Source organism: Phragmites australis, chromosome 14 (genome assembly GCF_958298935.1).
Source record: "Phragmites australis chromosome 14, lpPhrAust1.1, whole genome shotgun sequence".
In the NCBI taxonomy this organism is placed as follows: Eukaryota; Viridiplantae; Streptophyta; class Magnoliopsida; order Poales; family Poaceae; genus Phragmites; species Phragmites australis.
The window spans coordinates 29,265,855-29,290,167 of NC_084934.1; the positions used below are offsets into that span (position 1 = coordinate 29,265,855).

Consider the following 24,313-nt stretch of genomic DNA (forward strand, 5'->3'; position numbering starts at 1 on the left):
TGGTTAATACTCGGCCTGATCTTGCTTTTTCAGTGGGCTATGTTAGCCGTTTTTTGGAGGAGCCACGTGAGGATCATCTTGCAGCAGTGAAACACATCCTAAGATACATTGCTGGGACAAGAGATTTGGGTCTGTTCTATGCCAGGAAGAAGAATCAACAGCCTGTATTGCTGGGTTTCAGTGATAGTGATTTGGCAGGGGATGTGGACAGTAGGAAGAGTACTTCTGGGATTCTGTTCTTTCTAGGTGATAGTGCAATAAGTTGGCAATCTGCTAAGCAGAAAGTAGTAGCGTTATCAAGTTGTGAGGCCGAGTACATAGCTGCTGCTACAGCTGCTTGCCAAGGAGTATGGCTTGCCCGGCTGTTATCTGAGATTCTGCAGTCAGATGTTAGCAGGCCGGTGCTGAGGGTGGACAACAAGTCCACGATTTCTTTGATCAAAAACCCTGTGCATCACGACCGGAGCAAGCATATAGATACACGTTTTCATCTGATCCGGGAGTATGCAAGCAATGGCCAGATTGAGGTGAAGTTCATTAGGACCGACGAGCAGTTAGGAGATATACTTACAAAGTCTCTCAGCAGAGTCAAGTTCGAAGAGCTTACCAAGAAGATTGGCCTGTTCCAACTTGAATAATCAGGTGCACAAGACTTAGGAGGAGAATGTTTGAATAATTCTTGTGCATGGTTTATTTAGCAAGTTCGTTTTTTCTTTCCTTTCTGCATACTTAGCATGTGTGCGCATGACTGTTAGTTTGGTTGTGCGCGTTCTGGGCTCTTGACGTGCGCTGTGTTCGCGTGGAGAGCGCGTCGTGCGCCACGACCGAAACGTCTGGGATGGCAGTCGTTGATGAGGAGTGTGGCGTGCATGTCGGGTTTACAGATCGGATTTTTAGCTTGTAATCGTTGCTTTATATATGAATAAAAAGGTCCAGAGAAAAGCAGTCTTAAGCTGCACCAAAATATACAAGTGTTCGTGTGTTCTTCTTGTATTCATCAGAATACTTGCCGGTGTCGAAGACAGACGATACTTCGGCAAGAACCTGACAAAGATTGCCTTGTCCACAAATAAGCGAGCGAGCGTTATTATTGCCTTGTCCACAAACCTGCAACACCGTCACTCGAAAAAAGACATACAACACTGTCGATGCCAACCCTCATCTCATTTCATCTCGGCATGTGTACAAGTTCACAGTAAAATAAACAGGAGGCCACTTCATTCACCACAGTGGAAATATCATCACGGGCTGTTTACATTCTTCAATTTTACAAATTCGATTGGGTAAGCACTAAGCACTTGCTGTGAATCTCTATCAGGTGGGATAACTGCTTAACTGCTCCCTAAATTACAAGTAGGAGAACACATCGAATCCACAAGAATTTGGAAAATAAATTCGGAAGTAGGAGGACATCACATTTTTTTGTGTGTGTGTTCTTGCGTGCTAGTTTACTTGTATGATCGTATAATTATATTTCTTTTGATCTAGACTAAGTTTACTATTTATTTAACATTTGACATAAGTAGTTTTTAATTAAGCCCAATCCACCTCTCACTTGGCTATTCGATCATTGAGGCATGATTCGTTAGCTAAATGGATTGTGTCGTACTGGCCTACGTGCTGCGACTCCAGCCTAGACACGATCTATTTAAGATCGGATCGTGCCGTTAGCCCGCGAAAAATTTAAAAAAATCAAAAAAACTTGCTTTCACTCGAAATCAAATACCCGACCTTCTACTTAAAAGTCAAACACACTACTATTGCAACACATATAATATATGGTATTAGATCTAAATAAATTATATAAAATACTAAAAAATATAAATAGTTAAACGGGTCTTGCCGTACCGTCCCGTTAACTGTTGTGCCATGCCGTGCCGTGCCGAGCCTGAATCGGTCCAAAATAATCGTGTCTCATGCCAGTCCATTTGATCCAGCCCGCTTAACCATCTGTAATACAAATAAGCTAAATAAGAGGAACTCATTTATCTCTTACTCTTTCTTCTTCTTTTTCTTTTCTCGTTCTTTTTTTTTCTTTTTTTCTCTTCCTCACTTGTTCATGGTAAAAAATATATATTATTGAGGCTCAGAGGGAGTTTCACCGACTGCGAAGCGTAGTGGGCTGGAGACTGGGCTGGATCCGCCCCTGCATAGCTCGATCGATCGGTTCGTACGTCGACACCTGCGTGTTGCCAAAACGGAGCATCATGCACAGCGGAGTGATAAGCCAAAGCACATGATGCCGTGCCAGACTGCCAGCGAAGTGATGCCGTGCCAGACTGCCATCGGACAACATAGTACAGTAGCTGATATTGTCGTACCGAGGAAATAGATACTGCTGTCTGCCGCTGTCCATTAATCGGTAACTTTGGTTTTTTTATATATTTTTTTAAAAAAACACAGCAGTGATGGTACACTTCAGTCGTACAACACACTCATTTCAGTCCTGATCTACACTAATCTTCTTTCCTGTAATTTCACGAGAAGACTCGAAAAGTATGCAAAAGAAAGGATCAACGTAGTATTATATAAGAATATCAGAGTGAAGCTAGCGGCAGGAGGTGGCAAGAACACGCAATCCCTGCGCGATGATCAGAGCAGTGCACGTCGCTCTCAGGTAATCCCTTCACAATGGTTAGGTGTTGATTTCCATCTCGGCAAGAGTGAGCACTGAACTTTTTCAGACGGGTTGGGTGCAGGGGGAAGAGCAGAGCCTCGGCCACCGCCGCTCTGGTCGCGAACCACTTCTCCACGTCCTCGAATTCCGAAAGGTTTTTAGTTCTTCCCTTGCTGCCAATGCATTAGTGTTCTGTTGCAGCGAAAAGATTTGAGCTTGAAATGGATTGCGCGGCTGCAGGTTGACCGGGAAGGTGGCCGTGATCACCGGCGCCGCCAGCGGCATCGGCAAGGCGACCGCGATAGAGTTCGTGAAGAATGGCGCGAAGGTCATCCTCGCGGACATCCAGGACGACGCCGGCCGCTCCATCGCCGCGGAGCTCGGACCGGGGGCGAGCTACACGCGTTGCGACGTCACGGACGAGGCGCAGGTCGCCGCGGCCGTGGACCGTGCCGTGGAGCTTCACGGCCGGCTCGACGTGCTCTACAGCAACGCCGGCGTGAGCGGGTCGATGGCCCCGGTCCCGCTGGGCGCCCTCGACATGGCGGAGTTCGACCGCGTGATGGCGGTCAACGCGCGGGCCATGGTCGCGTGCGTGAAGCACGGCGCGCGCGTGATGGTGCCTCGCCGGAGCGGGTGCATCCTGTGCATGGCCAGCGTCGCGGGGATGCAGGGCGGCGGGATGCCCCACGCGTACAACGTCTCCAAGGCGACCGTGATCGCGCTGGTGCGGTCGGTGGCGGGGGAGCTGGCGAGCCACGGCGTGCGGGTGAACTCCATCTCGCCCTACATCATGGCGACGCCGTTAGGGATGAGCGCCATGGCGCAGATGTTCCCTGGCATGGGGGAGGAGGAGCGGAGGCGCCTGATCGAGGAGGGCCTGAGCGAGCTGCGCGGCGCGGTGCTGGAGGCGGAGGACGTGGCGAGGGCGGCCGTGTACCTGGCTTCCGACGAGGGCAAGTACGTGAGCGGGCACAACCTTGTGGTGGACGGCTCGTACACCGCGACGAAGCGGCCGAGTGGTTTCCCGGCCTGACCACCAGTCCACCACGCCGTCAACAAGGTCCGGTGTACTCTGCAATAAGACATTTCCAACCGTATTTTCTTCGTTTCTTTCCTTTTTTTATTCCACTTCTCATTCTCATTCTATTTATTTTCTCTCATTTCTAATAGTTTTCTTTCGAAAGGATTCGTGAAATTCTCTCATTTCTAATAGTTTTCTTTCGAAAGTATTCGTGGAAGAGAAGGAAAGAGAATTTCGATTTTGAGAATTCTTTCGTGACAAAAATCGTGAACTAAAAAAACGAAAATAGATTTTAATCTCTAACGAAAATACCTTGGAGATGATCTAGGAGAATACTCACTACTTAAGCACTTGCTGTGAATCTCTATCAGGTGGGATAACTGCTCCCTAAATTACAAGTAGGAGAACACATCGAATCCACAAGAATTTTGAAAATAAATTCGGAAGTAGGAGGACATCAAATCCGGAAAATAAATTCTATACGGCGGTGTTATATATGTCTCCTTATATAGTACCATCTAGATAATTATTACTTATCTTTAACATGATTCTCAAAGCGATGGATTTTATTTGAATAGAAAATTATCATACATGCTTATTACTCGTATATAAAGTTTGACTACAATCACATAATGTATTTTATTTATTAGATACTTCTTCTAGAGCTCCATGGTAATACTCGGATGAGGCATGCTAAGAAAAAAAGAGAAATCCTACAAAATCTTAAAAAAAGCAAAATATCCGGCGCTTAGTAAAGAGTAAGGAAAAAGGACCCCTGCGGTTTTCAAGTTCTCAAATTGGACACCGACTTCTTTTGAGTTTTCACGTACAGGAAGACCAATTCATCCTCGTTCTGTGTTGGTGTGCAAGAAATCAAATCACGGTTGGGGAAGAAGGCAACTTCCGGAACCCAGCTGCCACTGCTGCGTGTCTGATCAGTGAGTATGATCCGAGTCCCGTAGCCTATACCCGGTAGGGTCCATAGTCATCGGAAATGTGGAACCATGGCCATGACGTGTTTCTTGTTCCGAGAATGTCATCCATGTTTTGGGAACGCGAGAACAATCTAGTCCCCGTCCTGTTAAAAATTTACGTACGTAGTGTATCATGTTCCTGATCTTATTTCTGAACCAAGGAATTATGCGATTATGGGTAGGTCTCCTCTACGTGATAAATCCATATTGATGAGGCTAGGTCTTAGCGAATCTAGGGCACAGTTCCAATCTAACAAACGTCAACACGTGATTCACACGTTAATTGGAAACAAGAAATGAGCTACACCAGGGTCCTAAACCTGATCACATGTTTTTCGGTAGGATCGAAGACTTTCATTCAACAGGACCAAGTTATAATGTTTTAGATTAAAAAATGACTGACTGTAATATTCCCGGTTCACGATTGGTTTGAAATTGGAACCAATTGTAATGTTCATGTTACCTAGTCAGTTCCTTCCTAGAACCGATTATGATAATAAATATCATTTAAATACAGTTGGTTCAATAATCTCCGACTGTACAAGACATTCCGAACCGACTGTAACAATTTTTTTTTTAAGTAGTGACATGTTAAACAAGACCTAATAAATACATTGTACCAGCTAAAGAAGTCTATGTTATATTATCCCTTAGGCTTGCTATACTTTAGGTTTGCTATACTTTAACACTTCAGTTACCGTAACTATAGTTAAATAAAAGTACATCACAACACAGTGCAAATGTCTGACAACATCTCCAATACTTTATCATTTCGTACTGTCTATCTAAACAAAGAACAATTACCTACATATAGTTGTTGTCAAGGGAGGTATATTTCAAATTTTCTGCTGGTGAGGTGCAGGCCTGACAGGAAACTACTACCTTTGATCTCAAATATAAGTTCATTTAGGATTGTTGTTGGTTAAACTTTTTAAACTTTGATCATCTATATTAAAAAATCATATAGTAATATTATGAGATTCATCATGGATAATTTCATAATATATAACTCTTTCTACTTGAAAAATAATATATTTTTATAGATATTGTTAGTCAAAATGTTATATTAGAGACCGTGTGTATGTCATGGGATCGGAAGGAGTAGCTGGCTATCAGGCCTTTCTAGCAATATTACAGAACAAGATTTGCTTTTCTACTTGCAAACAGAAAGGTGTAATTCTAAACCGGGCAAAATACTAAATTTTCTGCTGGCGAAGTTCAGGCCTGACAGGAAAATAGCTGGCTATCAGGCCTTTCCAGCAGTGATTCAAGAATAAAATTTGTTTTTCTACTTACAAACATAGAGGTGTAATTTTAAAAATGTTGTATACTTTCCAAATACAAAATATGGCCATTTTTTCACAAACTTATATTACATGTCTTCTAAAATTGCTAGCTCGTGCGCCTGCACGGATTGATGGACTAGTAAATTAAACCAGAATAGAGAAAAGACTCGAGCATCATATAACTTACCACAAGCAACACGGCCACCGGCATTTCCAGTGCTCTTGCTAAGCTCATGTCCACCTGATATACGACAGAAAGGAATGGTTACTATAAACATCTTGAACATCATGCCAGGGCATTATCTTCATCCGTCTCATCTAAATCAATATTACAAGCAGATAAAAGGCACTATGTGCAACAATCATAGAGTTTGTACAAAAAGCAGCACAAAGTGCAGCCCACAAGAGGCTAATAGATAAACACTAGTTGACTCTACATTGTTTTCTTGTGAACTACCAAGTCCATGGAACAATTGATAAGAAGAATAAAAGAGTCAAATTTTAAAAAATAGTTAAAACAAGAAAAACTATCCTTAAAGCAGTAGTATGTTCACCTTTTATGTTTGCCACCCTTAGATAACATAAATAATTAATACACAACAGCTTTATCCCAAAATCATATGAAAGTAGTGTGTAAACAGACAGAAAAGCAGATAAGGCTAGATCTTGTTCCCTGGATTTCCACACTATATCAACTAATACGTTTATGATCCATTCTACGGAGGACATAGATAATGTACAGGCAGCATAACACACACAACTGCTCTAGTAGCACCGCAATGGCGAGATCATACAGATCTGCGAAAGAATCATGCCTAGAGAGACACAAATGTATAACTCAAGTGTCAAGTTTTTACAAATCATTACCCTTGCCAAGGTCATCAGGGTCAGCATGGACAACAACAGCTCGGCCAACGATTGAGTGTGGTCCAGTGAGGGGGATTTGCCATTCAAAAATATTACAATGTAAACTGAACTATTCTTAAACTGAAACGATAAGAAAAGGGGCAATGTAATACTGTTTGCAGAGAGAAGTGCTAACCTGGCTATCGATGACATTGACATTAAGAACACCTAAGCAGCCAATAGTTGAATTACCAGCAGGGTTGTGTATCATAGTCACAATGCAGTAAAATGTTTATGAGACTAAATCTATCTAATTTTCAGCGAAGCAACTGAATTGTATTCTCCAGTACAAAGGAATCTAAGAAAGAGGCAAAAGTGGATCAGATATATATTACCATCTTCTCCAGCAGTTACATTTCCAAGATCACCAGCATGGCGGTTCTCATCTTCTGGCGCCCCATGCTCCTTACCAGCAGGATTGAAGTGTGGCCCTAGAGTATGAAACCACTGCCCCAGTAAGCACAACACAATCCATTTGTCCTGAAACATGAAAGAGAGGAAAGAGATGTGTAGGTACCAGTTGACATGCAGCCATTGGTGGTGTCGCCAAGCGCATGCACATGGAACCCGTGGAGCCCCGGCTTGAGTCCAAAGATACTTCCCGTCACGGTGGTCGGACCTGAACGTGAACCAACAAACCAATTGCGTCCAACGAATGCAGAAGGTAGAACACAAAGACTCTCACAAGTCAAAACATGTGCTGTGACTTACCATCTCCCTCTTGGGAAAAGAAGATGGTGCCTTGACCTCACTGCCGGCAAGGACAGCAACAGCCTTCACCATTGTTTATGTGAGCTGCAATCAAACCCGAAAGGAGCAAAATCATCTCAGTAGCTTGACAGGGCAAGGTGAACTACTAGCAAGTGCTGCAAAATCAAATGAAAAAAAAAACTTGGTGGCATCTTAGTCGGTATACTGCAGTTCTAGGTTTAACTACATAAATCAACACGGCTCTTACATTCATACAGTTAGTAAATAGGCATCTCAAAATCAAAGTGACATTTAGAGGTTTTTTTCTTGCATTTTCCCTTTATAAAATGCTCGGTGGAGAGAGGCAAATAGGCCGGCTGGTAGGCATAATTGTAAACCCCTAGTTGTGCTGTTGTTCCACAGACCGACTTGTAGCTTTAGATTCAGGACGCTCGTGTTCGATGGTACGAGCATGTTTTGAGCATATGTGCGCGAGTATAGAATGGCCGATCTGCTCCACCTCCCCCTCCCCCTCCCCCTCCCCCTCCCCCCAGTTTATTTGTCAACTTGGTCGAGCATTTCTCCCCCAAGTTGCCTGTTCCTCCAATCCATTGGCCTAGTAAACTTGGGGGAGAAAGGCTAGGCCAAGTTGACAAACCGGGGGGGGGGGGGGGGCATGCCCGTACCATCCAACACGAGGTCTCATCTAAAGGTACAAGCCGTTGTGTGGAACAACAACACAGCTAGGTGTTTACAGTAATGCATACCAGCCGGGCTATTTGTCTCTCTCGGTCTCTCCACGGAACATTTTATAAAATCCGTAGCAATTTCAGGATTCTCAGGCGTGCATATCACGAAGCTCTGTCCAACAGTCCAGATAGCAACGTGGACCTACACCACTGTAAAAAAAAAAAAAGCTACCGCTACCCTCTGCTAACGCTACTGTTCATGGAGTTACTGTAGCAGACAATCTGGTCTATCCGTTCCAGATCTAACGGTTTAGAAGGGCTAATATCATAGCACCGTTCATTCTCTAACATTGCTTCAGCAAAGTTAGAGGATACAAATCTGTATGCTGGTTGTACTTTTCATTGTGTGATGGTGGGCTGCTCGTGTGTTTGCAGGGATTGATGAATGGTTCTAGGCCCAGCGTCTTTGCACCGGTCCAATTGATGCCGCATTACTAATTGGCCAGCTATTTCGAGGGTTCAAATTAATTAACCAGAAAATTTGGATCAGAGACACTTTGGCCCTGCTCCCGAGATTGAAAGCAGGAATTTGAAGAGGTAGAATTGAGAAAACTAGAACTTGCTAGACCAGTTTGTTCACAGTAAGAAAACTGATACTCCTACAGTCCTACTTGCTAGACCAGTTTGCTTCGTGGCTCGCAGAGAGAGGGAGACGCCCAACTAGCCCAGATACTAGTCAGGCCCAAACAATTAGCTAAACTTTCTCTGCGCTTCATTTGGTGGGCCTTGAGAGCCTAAAGTGAGGCCCAACTGAAAACAGTGCTCCCACTACTCCGATTGCAGCAAAGCCATACTACTTTTTTTTTTCCCATACGAACTAGTTACGAGGGGGGAACAGCATACGCACGCCCGCACGCCGGCGGAGAAAATTTGACGACCATCTCGATCTCGCTGCCGGCGCACCTCGTCGTGGAGGCTTCCTGCGACACAGCACGCACTGGTCGGCCACCCCGTCCCAGCTTCCCAGCGTCACACGACACGGACCAAGCGAGCGAGCGGCAGCACTCTATCAGTCCGTCCACCGCCGATCGAGCACGGTGGAGTCATCGATGCGACCTTGACTCGACCCCATCTCTTCTCGCCTGCGCTCTTGCGTCGTCCCTGGCTTGCCAACGCCACCCCAATCGCGCGGCCCGTCTGCGTGATCCCTCGAGACGCGACACGGCGCCTTCTCCCGCGGCCGCCGCTCGCGTCTGCGTGTCGCCGTCTCTCCAGACTCCAGACTCCGGTGGCCACGCATAGCGCAAGCTGAATGCAAAGATCGATCGTCAAGGAGAGGAGACAGGAAAGTGTAAAGCTGGCGCCAATGGAGGGGGAAAGGAGGGATATATCCTGGGTGATCTGGGGAATCTCCTTTTGGCTCCCTTTGCCGGCCATCGGCACTGATGAGGAGATTACCACCATCATTCTGTCTCTAGAGCTCTGGAGCTCCACGGCCGGTGGAGCGAGCACTCCAGTTGTCGCCCATTACACTTTGTCACACAAGAGAGACCAGGGCATGCAGAAATGCTTACTGCAAACGAAGTCATGAAAGATCGTACGGGCAATTTTTTTTTTGAAAATTTATGTTTTATTTCAATGCTAGTGATTGATTTGTCGTAGCTCCTACCTCCCAGCAGCTCCACGGAGGAGGGGAGAAGATTTTCTTTTTTTAGAAAAACATATGGGAGGAGAATATACGAGTTTAAGAGTAGTCTCTGTCTTCTTTAGCGCAACTGTTTATCGTCAGGTTTTACTCGCCCTTAACTCATGGAGAATTGGAGCTGGAAATAAAAATTACTAAATATGTAAGGTTATCAAAACTGATCTCAATGTACTTCCTTTTATTTTCTGTGTTTTTTAGAGTCTAGTTGTAAAAGAGGTTGTAATATTACTTTTAATATAATACTAACCCCTTTGCAAAAGAAATTACGTAAGGTTATCAAGAAACGTCGACAACTTTTTTGAATGGGTTGTATGGAATGCATGCTTCCAAGGTCACACGACGAAAGGCAAAGGCGACCATCACCGTGAGATGAGCTTGGGAGTGCAAAAGGCAAGCTTGCTTTTGCCGCCTTTCATGGGAACAAACAAATCAGGGGCCAACTTCTGGCACCGGTTGCCCGTGCGCAAGGCCAACGATCGCCTACGAGGCACCTTCTCGATCGCTTCATCCACTGATTTCCAGAAGAAAAATATATATATGTGCAAACTAGCACCATCTAATTACCCCTCTAAATGCAGTAAACTCGTATTACAATCGTCCTGCGAACAGAGGCCAAACCAATACCGGAAGAATGATATGATGACAGTATTACTTTGCATCGATCAGGCATCAGGCCATCAGCTGTCGCCGTCGGCGACCTGCATGAGCCGTATGCAAACCACACGTTCTTGATAGGGAGGAAGAACCCAAGCAAAGATCTAAAAGATCTACTTCTGCTCTGGTTACTAGCTCGTCCAGTAGGCCAGATCGTTGTAGTACATGATAAGGATCCGGAATGATAGGACTGTTATAGCATGATAGGATTAGTGACTGTCAGAGCACAGAAAAGTTTGATGAGTTTCTATTTATGATGTTTGAGAATCTCCGTAAGTCCTAATTTTTCTATTTATGAAAAAATTATTTACACCTCGAATCAAAAACCCTTATGGCGTCTTCTTACTAAGATACGCCTATTTCTCACTTTGTAGTGATGTTTGACTCATCAACCTCTCCCTTGAGTTTTCGAATCTCGGGTCAAAATTCTTTCTAGGGGGAGAGGACTGTCACACCATAAAATTCTAACCTAGTCAATAAGCTCGCATATGTATCATGACATTATGCTTTATACTTTTGATTCATTTTAAGTGTTCAAAAACGTTTTAGAAATATTATGTCGTTAATCAACGCGAGTCCCACCATATACTTATGAATGAGAATCATTTTGAAATAGTTTAAATAGTCCACAATTATTTTTAAAAAAAAATGAGAAAGGAATTGGAAGAAACAGAGAAAAGAAACAGAACTTTTTGCATATGGGTCCAACCTACGGTCTGATCGCTAGGGCTTAAAGCGTCTACTTAAGACCCATCGACCACCTCTCACTCCCTCACTCATTCATTTTCTTCCCCCACCTAAGTGAGAGGAGAGAGCACCCTCACCATTCCTCCACTTTGAGATCAACGGAGGTTGAAGATTGAAGGAGGATGTCGCCCACGAGTTCCCCATGCAATCCCCATACTCATCCCCAAGCATCTCCTTGCCGGAGCAAATCCCAAGCTTTTCTTCCACATCTAGGCCGGTGAGAGTACCCCGCAATCGATCTCCGGAGCTTACTCGAAGTTGGCCAACCCTCTAGAAAGCTTTCTCACATCAAGGTGAAGCTCCCCAACGGACGCTACTAATTCGCACTAGCGCGCAAGCAACCCAACTCACGCCCCCTTCCGACAGCCCCTCCTTTCCATTTTTTTGGAAACTTTTTTCCCTCCACGTCTTTCTATTTTTGGAAATTTTTCTAAGAAAAAATTCTGTCAAAACTTTTGAGAAAGAGTTTAGCTCAAAACTTTTGACAAAAAGTTAAGAGAGAAATTTTGAGAAAGAATTAACGAAAAAAGTTTGTATTGGAACATCAGTGGGCTCCTATAGGCCGTCTCACTCGGACGCGCGACTTGGGTTGTCGTGGGCCATGCGTTGCGCGTGAGTAAGCGCACACGCTCTAAATAGGATTTCGCTCCCCAACCCCTTCCCCTCTTTTCCTCCAAGTTCCCCCACTTTCCATAGCCATAGGAATAAGCTCTACCTAGCTATAAACATCGATCCATAGAGCCCAAATTTTTGACCCTATACATGTCGGTCAAACCACTTAAAATAGACCCCTTAGTTACATAGAGCATTTAGGTACCGACCATAGTCAAAGGTGTCACCGGAATCATCGCCAGCGAGCTCGCTAACTGCCACCGATCGAGCACAGTGGTATGACGGCGTCTCATAGCGTCGGACCGTCGTTCCAAGAATTGGACCGCCCTCGAGCTGATCTGGTCGCCGGGTATCAAACCGACGCACTTCCCAGGAGTATGACCGTCCTTCTCCACGGTCCGACCACCACTCCTAGCGATCTAATCGTCCATATTAGCGGTCTAACCGTGGTCAACTCAAACAAAACCATTTAGTGCACTTTACTATTTTGCTGAAACTTGCAAAATTCGTAATAGATTCTTTATAGCTCAAAAAATTGTGAAACCAATTTTTTGGTTTCATAATAATGCCCTCTACATATTAAAAATATCTGCAATCATGAAATAATTAATAAATTTTCTAAGATAAATTAATCATTTTAAAAGCTTTGATAATTCACCATTAATTTATTACAAGTCCAAAATTAGCGAAGCTAGTCTTCTTATGGTATCTAATAACTAGAAAAAAATATTTTCATGACTTTTCACATTGCATTTTGTTCATCATCGTAAAATATATTTTACAATATTTCATCATGCTTATTGCGATGCATTTTTCTCTTTTAGTGATCGACGAACTGGAGAGTGATAGGTTTTTTTGAGAATATTTTGTGGTTGATCTTGTTTGTAAAGCTGAGCACCAGTGCAAATATCTATCATATTTCTTCCATATTTTGATAAATTATTGGTCAATCTATTAGATATTGCTATGTGTTGTATATGCATGTTTAGCGAGTTAGTGTCGAGAAATCAGATAGCACCTATCTTGTTGCATTTATCCTTATCTTGTTGATGATAATCTCAATCATTGTAACCTGAGGATAACCATATTAATATCTAACTTAAAATTTATTCAAAATGCTTAGCAATATATATATTATCAGTAGAAGTTGATATGGAACATGTCATTGTTCGCGAGCTATAGGACTAATTACTTTAACGATGATAATGATGTTGAGACGAAGAGTTGGTGAGGATAAGACGAGATATGGATGATGTGATGAGCAGATGGAAAGAGGAATCTAAATGTCATATATCGCTTACAGTGTATTTATCTAATATACACAGCAACACAGATGAGGGGCCGGTCGTGGTCGGACAGCTCATAACGCGCGGGGTGCCCCGTCATCAGCCGCCGCGCACGGGGTCCATCCCCAGCCGCACGTCCCGTCAGTTGGTTCCCTGCCACGACGGCGACGCGTGCCGTGCCGGCCTGCCGAGCAGGCAGGAGGACGTGTCCGACTTCGCCGCGGCGTCGGCGGATCAGGCCGCCCTCTCGCCGTGGCTCACTTCGTTTCTTCTTCCACGGGATCGCCTTTCCATTCCTCGCAAGAATCTAATCTGCCAATTAGTATCTCGCATGCACCACATGCGGTGCATGAGACGGCGGTCAGGTCAGGTCATTGCATGATATTTCTTGGAAGCCATCATTCATGATTTCAGTGACGGATACAGATGAGCAGGTAAGAGAGCTCATCTACTTCTTTCTCCTTCATACAAATAGGGGGCTGGAGACTGGGCTGGATCTGCCCCTGCATAGCTCGATCGATCGGTTCGTACGCCGACACCTGCGTGTTGCCAAAACGGAGCATGCATGCATGATGCCAGCGGAGTGATAAGCCAAAGCACACGATGCCGTGCCAGACTGCCAGCGAAGTGATACCTGATAAGCCAAAATGCATAGGGCTAATAGGATGGGCCATCGGACAACATAGTACAGTAGCTGATATGGCCGTATCTAGGAAATAGGTACTGCTGTCTGCCGCTGCCCATTGATCGGTAACTTTGGTTTATATATATATATATATATATATATATATATATATATATATATATATATATATATATATATATATTAAAAACACAGCTTACCTTCGGGGATTCGTTGAAAACCCACACAACTCCTTCTTCTTTTTACTTCGAAAATGATGCAGTAACTTTTAGAATGATTTTTCATGTTCCTATGAACAATTAAATTAGATCCGTCACACTGGTTTTACACACTCAAATAAGATAAATATTCAAAAGTAGCGAATAAAGAGCTCGTATGAGAAGCCTGGCAAAAAAGAAGTTGTACTAGGTTTTTTTAAAAAAAAAATTACGATGGTTTTGGAGAAACTTAAGCTATCTATTTTTTGAATCGGATGATCTAGATTGGTTAGAATACTACCTATTATTTAGAGATAGTATGAGTAGTATATGAGAGAAGTATATGTAGTATAAAGGTATTTTAGGAAAAAAAGAAATGACATGATAGTTATATCGTGTAAATTTATAGGTTTAATATTTAGACTGATCTGAATACTGATTATTTGGTTGAACGATTATTTAGGGATTAGGTATAAAAAAAGATAAATATTCAAAAGTAGCGAATAAAGAGCTCATATGAGAAGACTGGCGAAACAGAAATTGTAGTAGGGTTTTTTTATAAACCTCTAAAGTTGCAGATGGGTTTTTGTATTTTTTTTTATTAGCTGCCCTATGAAAATGCTTTAAAACGATGAATGCTGGATGTGAATTTCAGAAAACTTTGTGGATTTGTTTGGTCTCACTGTAAGAATTTCCGTTGCAAGTGCTAGTACTAGCTAGGGCTAGGGAAGGAGGACCACTGGTCCCTCCCTGCTCGAAACGTCCAATTCCTTGCGACAGCCACTGCACTACTCCACTCTCTCTCTCTTTTATACACTTCAATTACGGAGGAACTATTTTCCGACAAAAAAAAAAGCGAGGAGGAGCTCTCTCATCATCGCAGGGTCCGATCACTGCCCCTCTTTATCATGCACGCACAGCCCCTGGTGGTCGGCAGCCCGGCCGGCAGGGCTCACAGTCACAGCATGCTTTCTTTGGTATCCTGGGGGCCTGGGACGACACAGAAACAAGGTGGAGTACTTCCACTCCACGAAAGCCACATCTGAGCCCATCCTGAGCTGCATTCATGCGCCCTCATTCCCCTTGCCTGCTCCCAGGGGCGGATTCAAGCGGCTCCGATCGGCGTGCGGACCATGGAGTCTCTCTCATTCTTTATTCTTTAGAGCTATGGTGAAAGGAGAGGAAGAAGAAAGGAGGGAGAAGCAGAGAGAGAAAGAGATGGAAAAGTTTCCTAGCTACCTAGCTGCTCTTCGTCCGTCACTGCCTGCTCCGGTGCTTGTGCTCGGTCTTGCACTCTTGCGCGAGGGTGTGGTGTCCCGGAGTGATCGAGTACCCCACCGGCCGCTGTGCCAAAGCTACGCTCGGGTTTCGCGCGCAACTCTCGTTGGGTTCGGCACTTGGGTTGGTTGGCAGCCTCCTTTTCGGCTTTTCCCCTCTCTCGTGGTCGTGGGTGTAAGGGTTACACCTCCGACTCTTGCACGAGAGATAATTGCTCAACTAGAATGATCACATATTTTTCCATCTGTTTATGCAAATGAAAATAGTAAATACAAGTAACTAAATATGTTTGCTTCTGAGATTATATACAACTGCTCATGCACGCTAAGTTGAATTATGGCAAACCCATACAACATTGCGGCTGCTACACAGTAGTGATCGACTCGGTCCGGCTGCCAAAAGAAGCAAGTACAAGCTCATGTACAATGGGCCACGCAGGCACGAACCAGTTTGTTAAATTGCAGATGGACCGATCAACCTGGCTAAGTCGCTACTATTCCCGTTACGATTCGTTAGTCATTGCACGCTTGTGGCTTCTGCCTGCCGCCGTGCACTGCATGTTGCATTATATTACGACACATTCTCTCTCTGGTAGGCGATATATGTTGGCCCATGTCATTCTAGTATGTATTTTCCTACATATGCAACTATACGTCCATGTGTCGTGCTCTTGCGTACGTGCTTGTTGTTGGTATGCTAACTAACCTCCAAATTATATACTGACTGTATCTTGGTCATAGGCCTAGCGATAAGTTCAATTCTATCTCACTGTCAGATACTTGGACTATATATACTGTTAGCTCTATATCACCGGGAAAAAAAAGAAAGAAAGAAAGAAAGAAATTGGTCAGGTTATCACTTATCAGGCTTTGAATTTCAGATAAGAGATCAAAGTAAATTCGGATTTCAAGACTAGCAGTGAGCCGGACACAGCGCATCTTCTATTGAATTTTTAAAAAAGAGATCACATCACATATTAGGTAGAGCTTTTAGATTCCAGATACACGAGCCACGTGCATGCTCCCTAGCTAGTACTAGTAGATCGATCATGCGCGCCTTTCTGAGCTTAGCTAATAATGCGGGATTACCAGCATGAATTAATAAAATAAAAGAGTAACTTTCTTGCTGCAAACGTAAATTAGGAGTCGCGATCAAAAAAGAACTCTCCTGTGACTTGCACCGACTGTACCATCGATAAATCACGAGCTACGGCAAAGCCGGCACCAAAAGATTCATTTGCAGTAAAAAACGCCGGGAAACGAAGGGAGATGGTTTCCAATGCAGAACGTATGCATGCATGGAACTTAACACTCCTAGTTTCTTAATGCGACTCTTCCATCGTTAAAAGGTCAAATTAAGGATCTAGCTAGGACCAAAGCTGATTGATTCCAGAGCTGTTTAAATCGAATCATTGGTGCATGCAGATCCAGCAATGGCTACGTAGATTCATGTTACTAACTGACAGTATATTAAAATTATTATTGTCAGTTTATAAAACGAACCGACAGTGATATTAGCTCATCAAAAGACGTGTTTTTTATAACCAACAGTTATAATAGCTATCAACCACTAGTTGTGTTAACGAACCGGTAGTGATACTAAAAAATTCATACATCTTCACGCGTGTGACTATCATGCTTTATGTGTCCAGCTGCTCGATCGCCTTCCTAGCAACTTTAAATATTTGCTCTCTCTTTCTCTCTCCCATCGCCGGCCGCCCACCTCCCGTGCGATCCATGGACGATTTGCTACTGCCTTCACCACCTTCTTCGAGGAGACCACCCACACTCATGTCCTCACCCAGGGAGGAGGAGGCCCCGCCGGACGAGGCGCTCCCACCTCCAATTCCAACATTTCACCAAGATCCCCCTTGTTGGATGACGAGGCATGGACACGTTCAGCCGCTAAGAGCCAAGAAGGTCCGGACGAGCTCGGAGGAGAAGGATGATGAGGAGGAAGAAGATGATGATGACGTCCTGACGACGACAGCAACAATGAGGATGACGTTGATGATAGTGACGACGAGGCCGCAGACTTCTGTGGGTTGAGTTTCATCGTGACCACGATTAGTTAGCTAGCTTAGGGTTAGTTGACATGCGTGTCAGGATTTTTGCGCTATCGTTTGCATGACGGTAGCTTTTGCTATAATTAGTATAAACTCTATTAATATAATCATTAGTAATATTAATCTCATTTACATTAATGCATGCATATTTAATATTTTATTTTATTTTTCTTGAATTGAGTATCACCGTCGGTTCGTAGCTGGAACTGGCAGTGATAAGTATACAAATCGAACGGAATAAGATCTAGAACCGACAATGATAGATTGTATCATTGATAGTTTGTGTTACGAACCGGCAGTGATATGTAAAATTATTGTCAGTTTTAGAATCGACAATGATAATTATGGATTATCGTTGCCGCTTATTCACTGCCGATTTTTGAACCAATAGTGATGTCAATTTTGAATCAGAATAATAATATTTTATGTAGTAAGTGTTTGTAAGATAAGTTATCAGAATTAGACAAATATTGTAAAACGAATGGAGTTTGTACACGGAGAAAAAGTGAAAATGACTTCCTCTATGAAACAAGAAACGGTTTAAATGTAGTTTTTTTTTGCCAAAGATTCAAATGTAAGTTAGTACATCATCTAGACACGAAAGAGTCTATGCATGAATTTAATAAAAACGATTTCATTATTCTTAAAATAGAAAAGGAGTTAGTATCAAGAAATAATCCTAAAGGGGAGTTAGCACATGCAAAGGGTTAGTTTTACCACCGAAATAGAAAAGGGTTAGTTCTACATGTGGAAAAAGACAGGAAAAAAAGAGACGGAACTGTATCATGAAACACAGTTATCATTACGCATAACAAGTTGTATCCATAAAAAGCATACATGACATGTTTAATTATCTTAAAGATCTGCTTAAAAGAAGAATTATAAAAAATATCTACTCTACAAAACTCAAAAGTTGATTCCTGACGTCACCTCTTCTACTCTCCTTGCATTTATTAAAACCTTTAAATTTTAAATAATTTACTAACTTTTGTCATCTACTCGCGTCTTCCGGCCTCTCGGCATCGTTACCTGATACGGATATATGATCTATTTTCCTAATAAAAAATAAATTAAGAAATTAAGAAAAAAATTAACAAATAATCTCCTCATTCCTTTTCAGTTTCCATCTAAAACCAAACTATAACATCGCTCTGATGTATATGTTCAACGACGCTCACACAACATATCCACGTATCTATACCTTAGTATATATAAACAGAAACTGAAACAAATTACCCCCCCCCCCCATCTGGGCTGCAAAGACGGGTGGACGCAGCGGATCCAACATGGGCGATCCAAATCGGCACGGGGTTGTCGGACAGGCCCACAGCCTGGTAAATCCGCTGCTACCCTTCAAACACCAAGCACTGACTGCATCTAATCTCCATCAGCCACGCGCCACCTCACCTGACCGATCCCACGAGCCCCCGACCGCTTTAAATACGCGCAAGATCCAACCAAAATACGAGAAGTTTCATAGCGCTCGCGCGACGAGACCAACCGAGGGGTCTCAAGGGGAAACCAAATTCCCAATCCGAATCCAAATCCAAATCACCTTGCCGCCGTTCCCATTCGCGCGACGATCTATCTTCTATCTGTTCGTCTTCGAATCCTCCTTCTGTCGCCGAGTTTTCCTCGGTTTTCCCGGATTTTCCAGCCCGGAAACGGCGGCGCACGAGGGAAACAAAAGCTTGGATTTTCCTACCCGATTCTCTTCCGCTTCCCACTTTTCTGAGCAATCCGCGCGCGGCCAGTGTCTCCGTGGAAATTTTTCTTGGTTTTTTTCCTGCCCAAATTAAGCCATCCCCACCAACAAGGGCGAGCTCGGCGGAGGGTAAAGTTTGCATCTTTTCCGCGGGGGAATTCCTCCGCCTGCCGGAGCAAATCGCCGCCGAATAGCCGGGAGCGGGTGGAGGAAGAGAGCGGGCAGACCGGCATGGGGCTCGGCGTGGTGGCGCACCTGGTGCGCCTGGGCGTGCTGAGCTCTACCTCCGACCACGCGTCAGTGGTGTCCATCAACTTGTTCGTGGCGCTGCTCTGCGCTTGCATCGTCCTCGGCCACCTCCTGGAGGAGAACCGGTGGGTCAACGAGTCCATCACCGCGCTCATCATTGTAAGCACACGACACGAGCGGAAACACTGCCTTCTTGATGCTGCAACTCTCGGTACATATATCGCTCGGCGAATGCCGACGGAGCAAGACGCCGATGCTGATGTCTTCTTCTTTCGCTTGGCTGTGACAGGGGCTGTGCACCGGCGTGGTGATCTTGCTGACGACCAAAGGGAAGAGCTCGCACATCCTCGTGTTCAGCGAGGACCTCTTCTTCATCTACCTCCTCCCTCCGATCATCTTCAATGCCGGGTAAGTGAAAGGACGCCGTCCTTGTGATTGTTCCTTGGCACATGTTTTGTTGGTTAGATTTGTGAGGCTAAGGTTTTCTGGGGAATCTGTGTGTGCGCACAGTAGACATGATGGAGTGGAGCAGGCTGGTTTCGATCTCGTTTCTTCTGGGCCTAGCTGTCCATCGTGTTGCAAATGGCCGGTTCATGATACTGTACTACTGTGGTGTGCATGTCGTATGCATTGTTTATTCTAGTTTTTTCCCCTTTCTTTATGGCAAACAAGGATGTTCCTCTCGTCGCTCTGGCATACCTTGACTTGCCAGCTCCAGCGGCTTATTGGAAACCTTGACTCTTGCTGGATGCTCCTGGGACATCCTTTATCTTTTTCACTAGAATTCTGGATTGTTATCGTAGCATGATTGTACAATAGTTCTGCCTTGGAAGTTAGGACTCCTTGTTTGTTCCTGCCGTTTTTATTGGTCAGTACTAGTCAACACCATGAGCCTGAGGGACTGACTGGTCCTGTAAGGAGTGATTGTACGATCAGATTCTGATAGAACTCGAGCCATGATACGCTGAATTTGCTTGAGCACTTCGCTCAATCAAAAAAATGCTAGAGCATTTAAGTCACCTCTGAAGGTTACTGATGTAGGAACGAAGTTGAATACCGTGGACCGTGTGATTCTTTGTCTAGAAACTGAAGGGTCTTTTGAGTTCAGGGTTGGACTTCTTTTAGTTACAGTTATTTTATGGTTTACCTCAACCTTCCAGTTCTTTAATATGCAAACACACGAGTTCTTGAATAAGCCTATGAGCAGCAACATCGTCCAGGTTCTCACAAACATTTCTCATCAGTTTTCAGGTAAAGAAGAAGCAGTTCTTCCGGAATTTCATGACAATCACGTTGTTCGGTGCTGTTGGGACAATGATATCCTTTTTCACGATATCACTTGGTACGTTCTTCCAAAACATTGGTTTTCAATTCTCTCAATTATTTCCTAGTGAATAGATTTCCATCCCGTAACGAAGGTGGTCGTTCTATGGGTTGGCTTTTATGTTGTGTTGTGCTGTACCACTAGCACCTTTTGGACATGTCTGACGCCCATTACTGTATTTCAGGTGCCATAGCAATATTCGGCAGGATGAACATTGGAACGCTGGATGTTGGGGATTTTCTTGGTAAGCCATCACTACTTTACGACATGATGCTTTCCCTGGAAATAATGTTGTCACAACGTGAACCTCATCTCTTTCTGATGTGTTACAATTGCAGCAATTGGAGCTATCTTTTCTGCAACAGACTCTGTTTGCACATTGCAGGTTGGTTATGGGAACAATCTTTTGATTTTTTTCAATTTATATTGAGAGAAACCTGGACCATACATTGTATTGTATAGTACTAATCTTGTCTCGGAAACAGGTCCTTAATCAGGATGAGACTCCCCTTTTGTACAGTCTTGTGTTTGGTGAAGGAGTTGTAAATGACGCCACGTCAGTTGTGCTTTTCAACGCACTCGAGAACTTTGATCTTAACAAGATCGATGTAGCTGTTGTGCTCAAATTCTTGGGGAATGTCTGTTATTTGTTTGTGTCAAGCACCTTCCTTGGAGTGTTTGTAAGTTGATTCTTAAGTCTCATTTATACATTGTTTTACTGACTTGATTTGATCACTTAACAATTCAAATTTCTTCTACCATTGGCAGACTGGATTGCTCTGTGCTTACATAATCAAGAAGTTGTACATAGGAAGGTCCGTTTAACATAGAAAAAAACTTGTTGATCAACAATCAGATCAATGATACCATGGTTTATATTAACTTGGTTTTTGTTGGGCTGATTCCAGGCATTCCACTGACCGCGAGGTGGCGCTTATGATGCTCATGGCTTACCTCTCATATATGCTGGCTGAGGTGCGCCTCTGATTAGATACAGCATGGAAATTTACAGTGCCATCTTATAATCTGATTTTTATAACATACTCTGTTCGTCTGGTTTTTGCAGTTGCTAGAATTGAGTGGCATTCTCACTGTGTTCTTCTGCGGTATTGTGATGTCACATTACACTTGGCATAATGTGACAGAGAGCTCAAGAGTTACAACCAAGTAATTATTCAGTGTTCATTCCATTAGTATTTAGTAGTGTTCGTATTCTGTCAATAAAAAAATTGCTGACTTAATTTCTCCTGACCTTTTCATCCGCTTAGGCATGCCTTCGCAACTCTGTCCTTCATTGCTGAGACCTTCCTCTTCCTCTATGTTGGGATGGATGCCCTCGATATTGAAAAGTGGAAGTTTGCCAGTGACAGGTCAGATGCATGTACTTTTCACCTCGAAAATTCATTACCTACAAATAGCCTTTTGTTTGTGAAGACTCAGTTTCGTTGTTTCCCATTTGCAGCCCTGGCAAATCCATTGGCATAAGCTCAATTTTGCTAGGATTGGTTCTGGTGGGAAGAGCTGCTTTTGTTTTCCCTCTCTCGTTCTTGTCCAACTTAACAAAAAAGACACCTTTCGAGAAAATAACCTGGAGACAACAAGTGAGTAATTCCTGTATAATTATACCATTTTCCTCTGAATTGACTTTTGATAGGATCATTGAGTTGACATGATCATCTGCTAACTGAATTATTTTGACAGATCGTAGTATGGTGGGCTGGGCTGATGCGAGGGGCTGTGTCGATTGCTCTTGCTTACAACAAGGTTAGCTCAAGAAAAATACTTGTTGATGCAACTATTTCATGAACCTTTTGCGTTCTCGTCCTAATCCAAGTTTACACCAGTTCCCTCTAGAAGCACCTCTCAGTTTCCTGTCCAAGTTTAACTCTTTCTCTTGCAATTACAGTTCACAAGATCTGGACACACTCAGCTGCACGGCAATGCGATAATGATCACCAGCACAATCACTGTCGTTCTATTTAGCACTATGGTGAGTCATCTTTTTCCAATACTTGTAAAATGCAATGTGTCAGCTTATCATGTAGTTATATGCCTTCACATGTCTGCATTCTCACCGCAAATGGATAGTCACCATTGAGCTACCCTAGAAAGTTCCAAATCGATTGTCACATCACACTAGTCAGGTGTCATGGGAAATAAATCTGGAAGCTTTTGGTGGTGAACCAAGCTTTTACTTGTCCCTTCCAACAGATTACTAACAGTGACATGAGATTATGTTTTAGGAGCTCATAATCTGATCCCCTACCGTCCTTATCCCTTCTGGAGAGATCACCCTACTGTCCTTGAAATTCTTTAAAACCATAAACATTTTCTTATATCTTTTTTGAAAAGCCAACGATCAAAGTTTGAATTATACATTCATCAGTGATAAGCTATTTGAAAACTGAGGTAGTGCTCCGAATGTATGATACCTGTTGTGAAACTTTCTGACACTTACCATCTTCATCAGGTGTTCGGGATGATGACGAAGCCATTGATCCGGTTCCTGCTCCCTGCCTCGAGCAGCAACGTCACCTCCGAGCCATCGTCGCCCAAGTCCCTGCACTCCCCTCTCCTCACGAGCTTGCAGGGGTCCGACCTCGAGACGGCCACGCACATTGTCAGGCCCTCCAGCCTCCGGATGCTCCTCAGCAAGCCGACCCACACCGTGCACTACTACTGGCGCAAGTTCGACGACGCACTGATGCGGCCCATGTTCGGCGGGCGCGGGTTCGTGCCGTTCTCCCCGGGATCGCCCATCGAGCAGAGCGTCCACGGAGCACGGTGAGCACACTGCCAAGAAAACGAAGGAATTTCACACGAAAAATTTGCACGAATCAGTACAAATCCCGTAGGAGTCCTACGAAATCCCCGCGTTTGAAACGGGCTGAAGTATCTGACACGAAGAGAAGAAGGCAAGTTTTTGGTGAGAATAGAGTTCGGGCTGCTGATGATCAGATGCTGATGCTTAAATAGTTCAGAGCTTGAGATGGTGCCTCACCAATGCTGAAGAGGCACCTTCAGCTAGCTCAAGGTTAAGAGGAATGCTTGTAACTTGGGATTGTGAGTTATGAAAAAGCCTGTAAATTTTTGTAGATTGACACCCACTTGTATCTTATGATATGTAGCTAGCGGGTCAATACAACTAGTCTTGGGAGGCTAGGAGTTGGCCTCCTCCATGTAATTTACATTTATTTTTGCTCTGAATTTTAATGGATTTGGTGTGTAAGAGTGCTTTAGGTTGGTTGGGATGAGAGAACTTACAATGCAAGTCAAGATACCAGTTACCTATCCTTGCTTCTTGCGGGTACTACTACCAAACCTTACTTTTGGTTCTGTTCTTTTGGGGTTAGAATCTTCTGGTGTGCTTTTGTGAAATTTCATATCTAAGTATTTCAAAGCGCTCATTGGCACGGTTGCACCATGTTAACATCAAAATAATTAAGAAAATCATCAACTTGCTGTCCTGAATAAGCCACGGAAGCCAGCACATGAAACATTTTGTTGTATTGCACTCTAGGACATTGGACAAGCCTCGTTGGCATCATGGTATGCATAGATTGTCCCAGCTTAACCTAGTAAGCACTGAACACGCAGTGAGTGACATTTCTTGTTGGTTACTGAAACGACTGTCCCAAATAATTTACTACTGGCCTGCATAT

General features: G+C 43.8%; 2 protein-coding genes and 1 pseudogene across 3 annotated transcripts; 2 read left to right on the plus strand and 1 right to left on the minus strand.

Moving 5' to 3' along the window:
• Nucleotides 1–2,063: 2,063 nt before the first annotated feature.
• On the plus strand, nucleotides 2,064–3,888 carry LOC133889948 (momilactone A synthase-like). 2 transcript variants are annotated; one of them, XM_062330373.1, is made up of 3 exons: nucleotides 2,064–2,617; nucleotides 2,700–2,771; nucleotides 2,858–3,888. In XM_062330373.1, the coding sequence occupies exons 1-3, from the start codon at nucleotides 2,589–2,591 to the stop codon at nucleotides 3,651–3,653; spliced, it is 897 nt and encodes a 298-aa protein (XP_062186357.1). In that variant the 5' UTR covers nucleotides 2,064–2,588; the 3' UTR covers nucleotides 3,654–3,888. The 2 variants fall into 2 exon arrangements, with proteins under 2 accessions (XP_062186357.1, XP_062186356.1); XM_062330372.1 differs by having other exon boundaries at nucleotides 2,064–2,616; nucleotides 2,693–2,771.
• Nucleotides 3,889–4,425: 537 nt separating this feature from the next.
• LOC133890411 (superoxide dismutase [Cu-Zn] 2-like) lies at nucleotides 4,426–7,590 on the minus strand (annotated as a pseudogene).
• An 11,236-nt stretch (nucleotides 7,591–18,826) lies between these two features.
• On the plus strand, nucleotides 18,827–23,944 carry LOC133891135 (sodium/hydrogen exchanger 1-like). Its single transcript, XM_062331858.1, has 14 exons — nucleotides 18,827–19,486; nucleotides 19,617–19,735; nucleotides 20,572–20,669; nucleotides 20,836–20,895; nucleotides 20,990–21,036; nucleotides 21,137–21,331; nucleotides 21,420–21,466; nucleotides 21,560–21,626; nucleotides 21,718–21,818; nucleotides 21,920–22,021; nucleotides 22,114–22,252; nucleotides 22,353–22,415; nucleotides 22,558–22,641; nucleotides 23,122–23,944. Exons 1-14 carry the CDS (start codon nucleotides 19,310–19,312, stop codon nucleotides 23,437–23,439), a joined length of 1,617 nt encoding a protein of 538 aa, XP_062187842.1. The 5' UTR covers nucleotides 18,827–19,309; the 3' UTR covers nucleotides 23,440–23,944.
• Nucleotides 23,945–24,313: the final 369 nt, after the last annotated feature.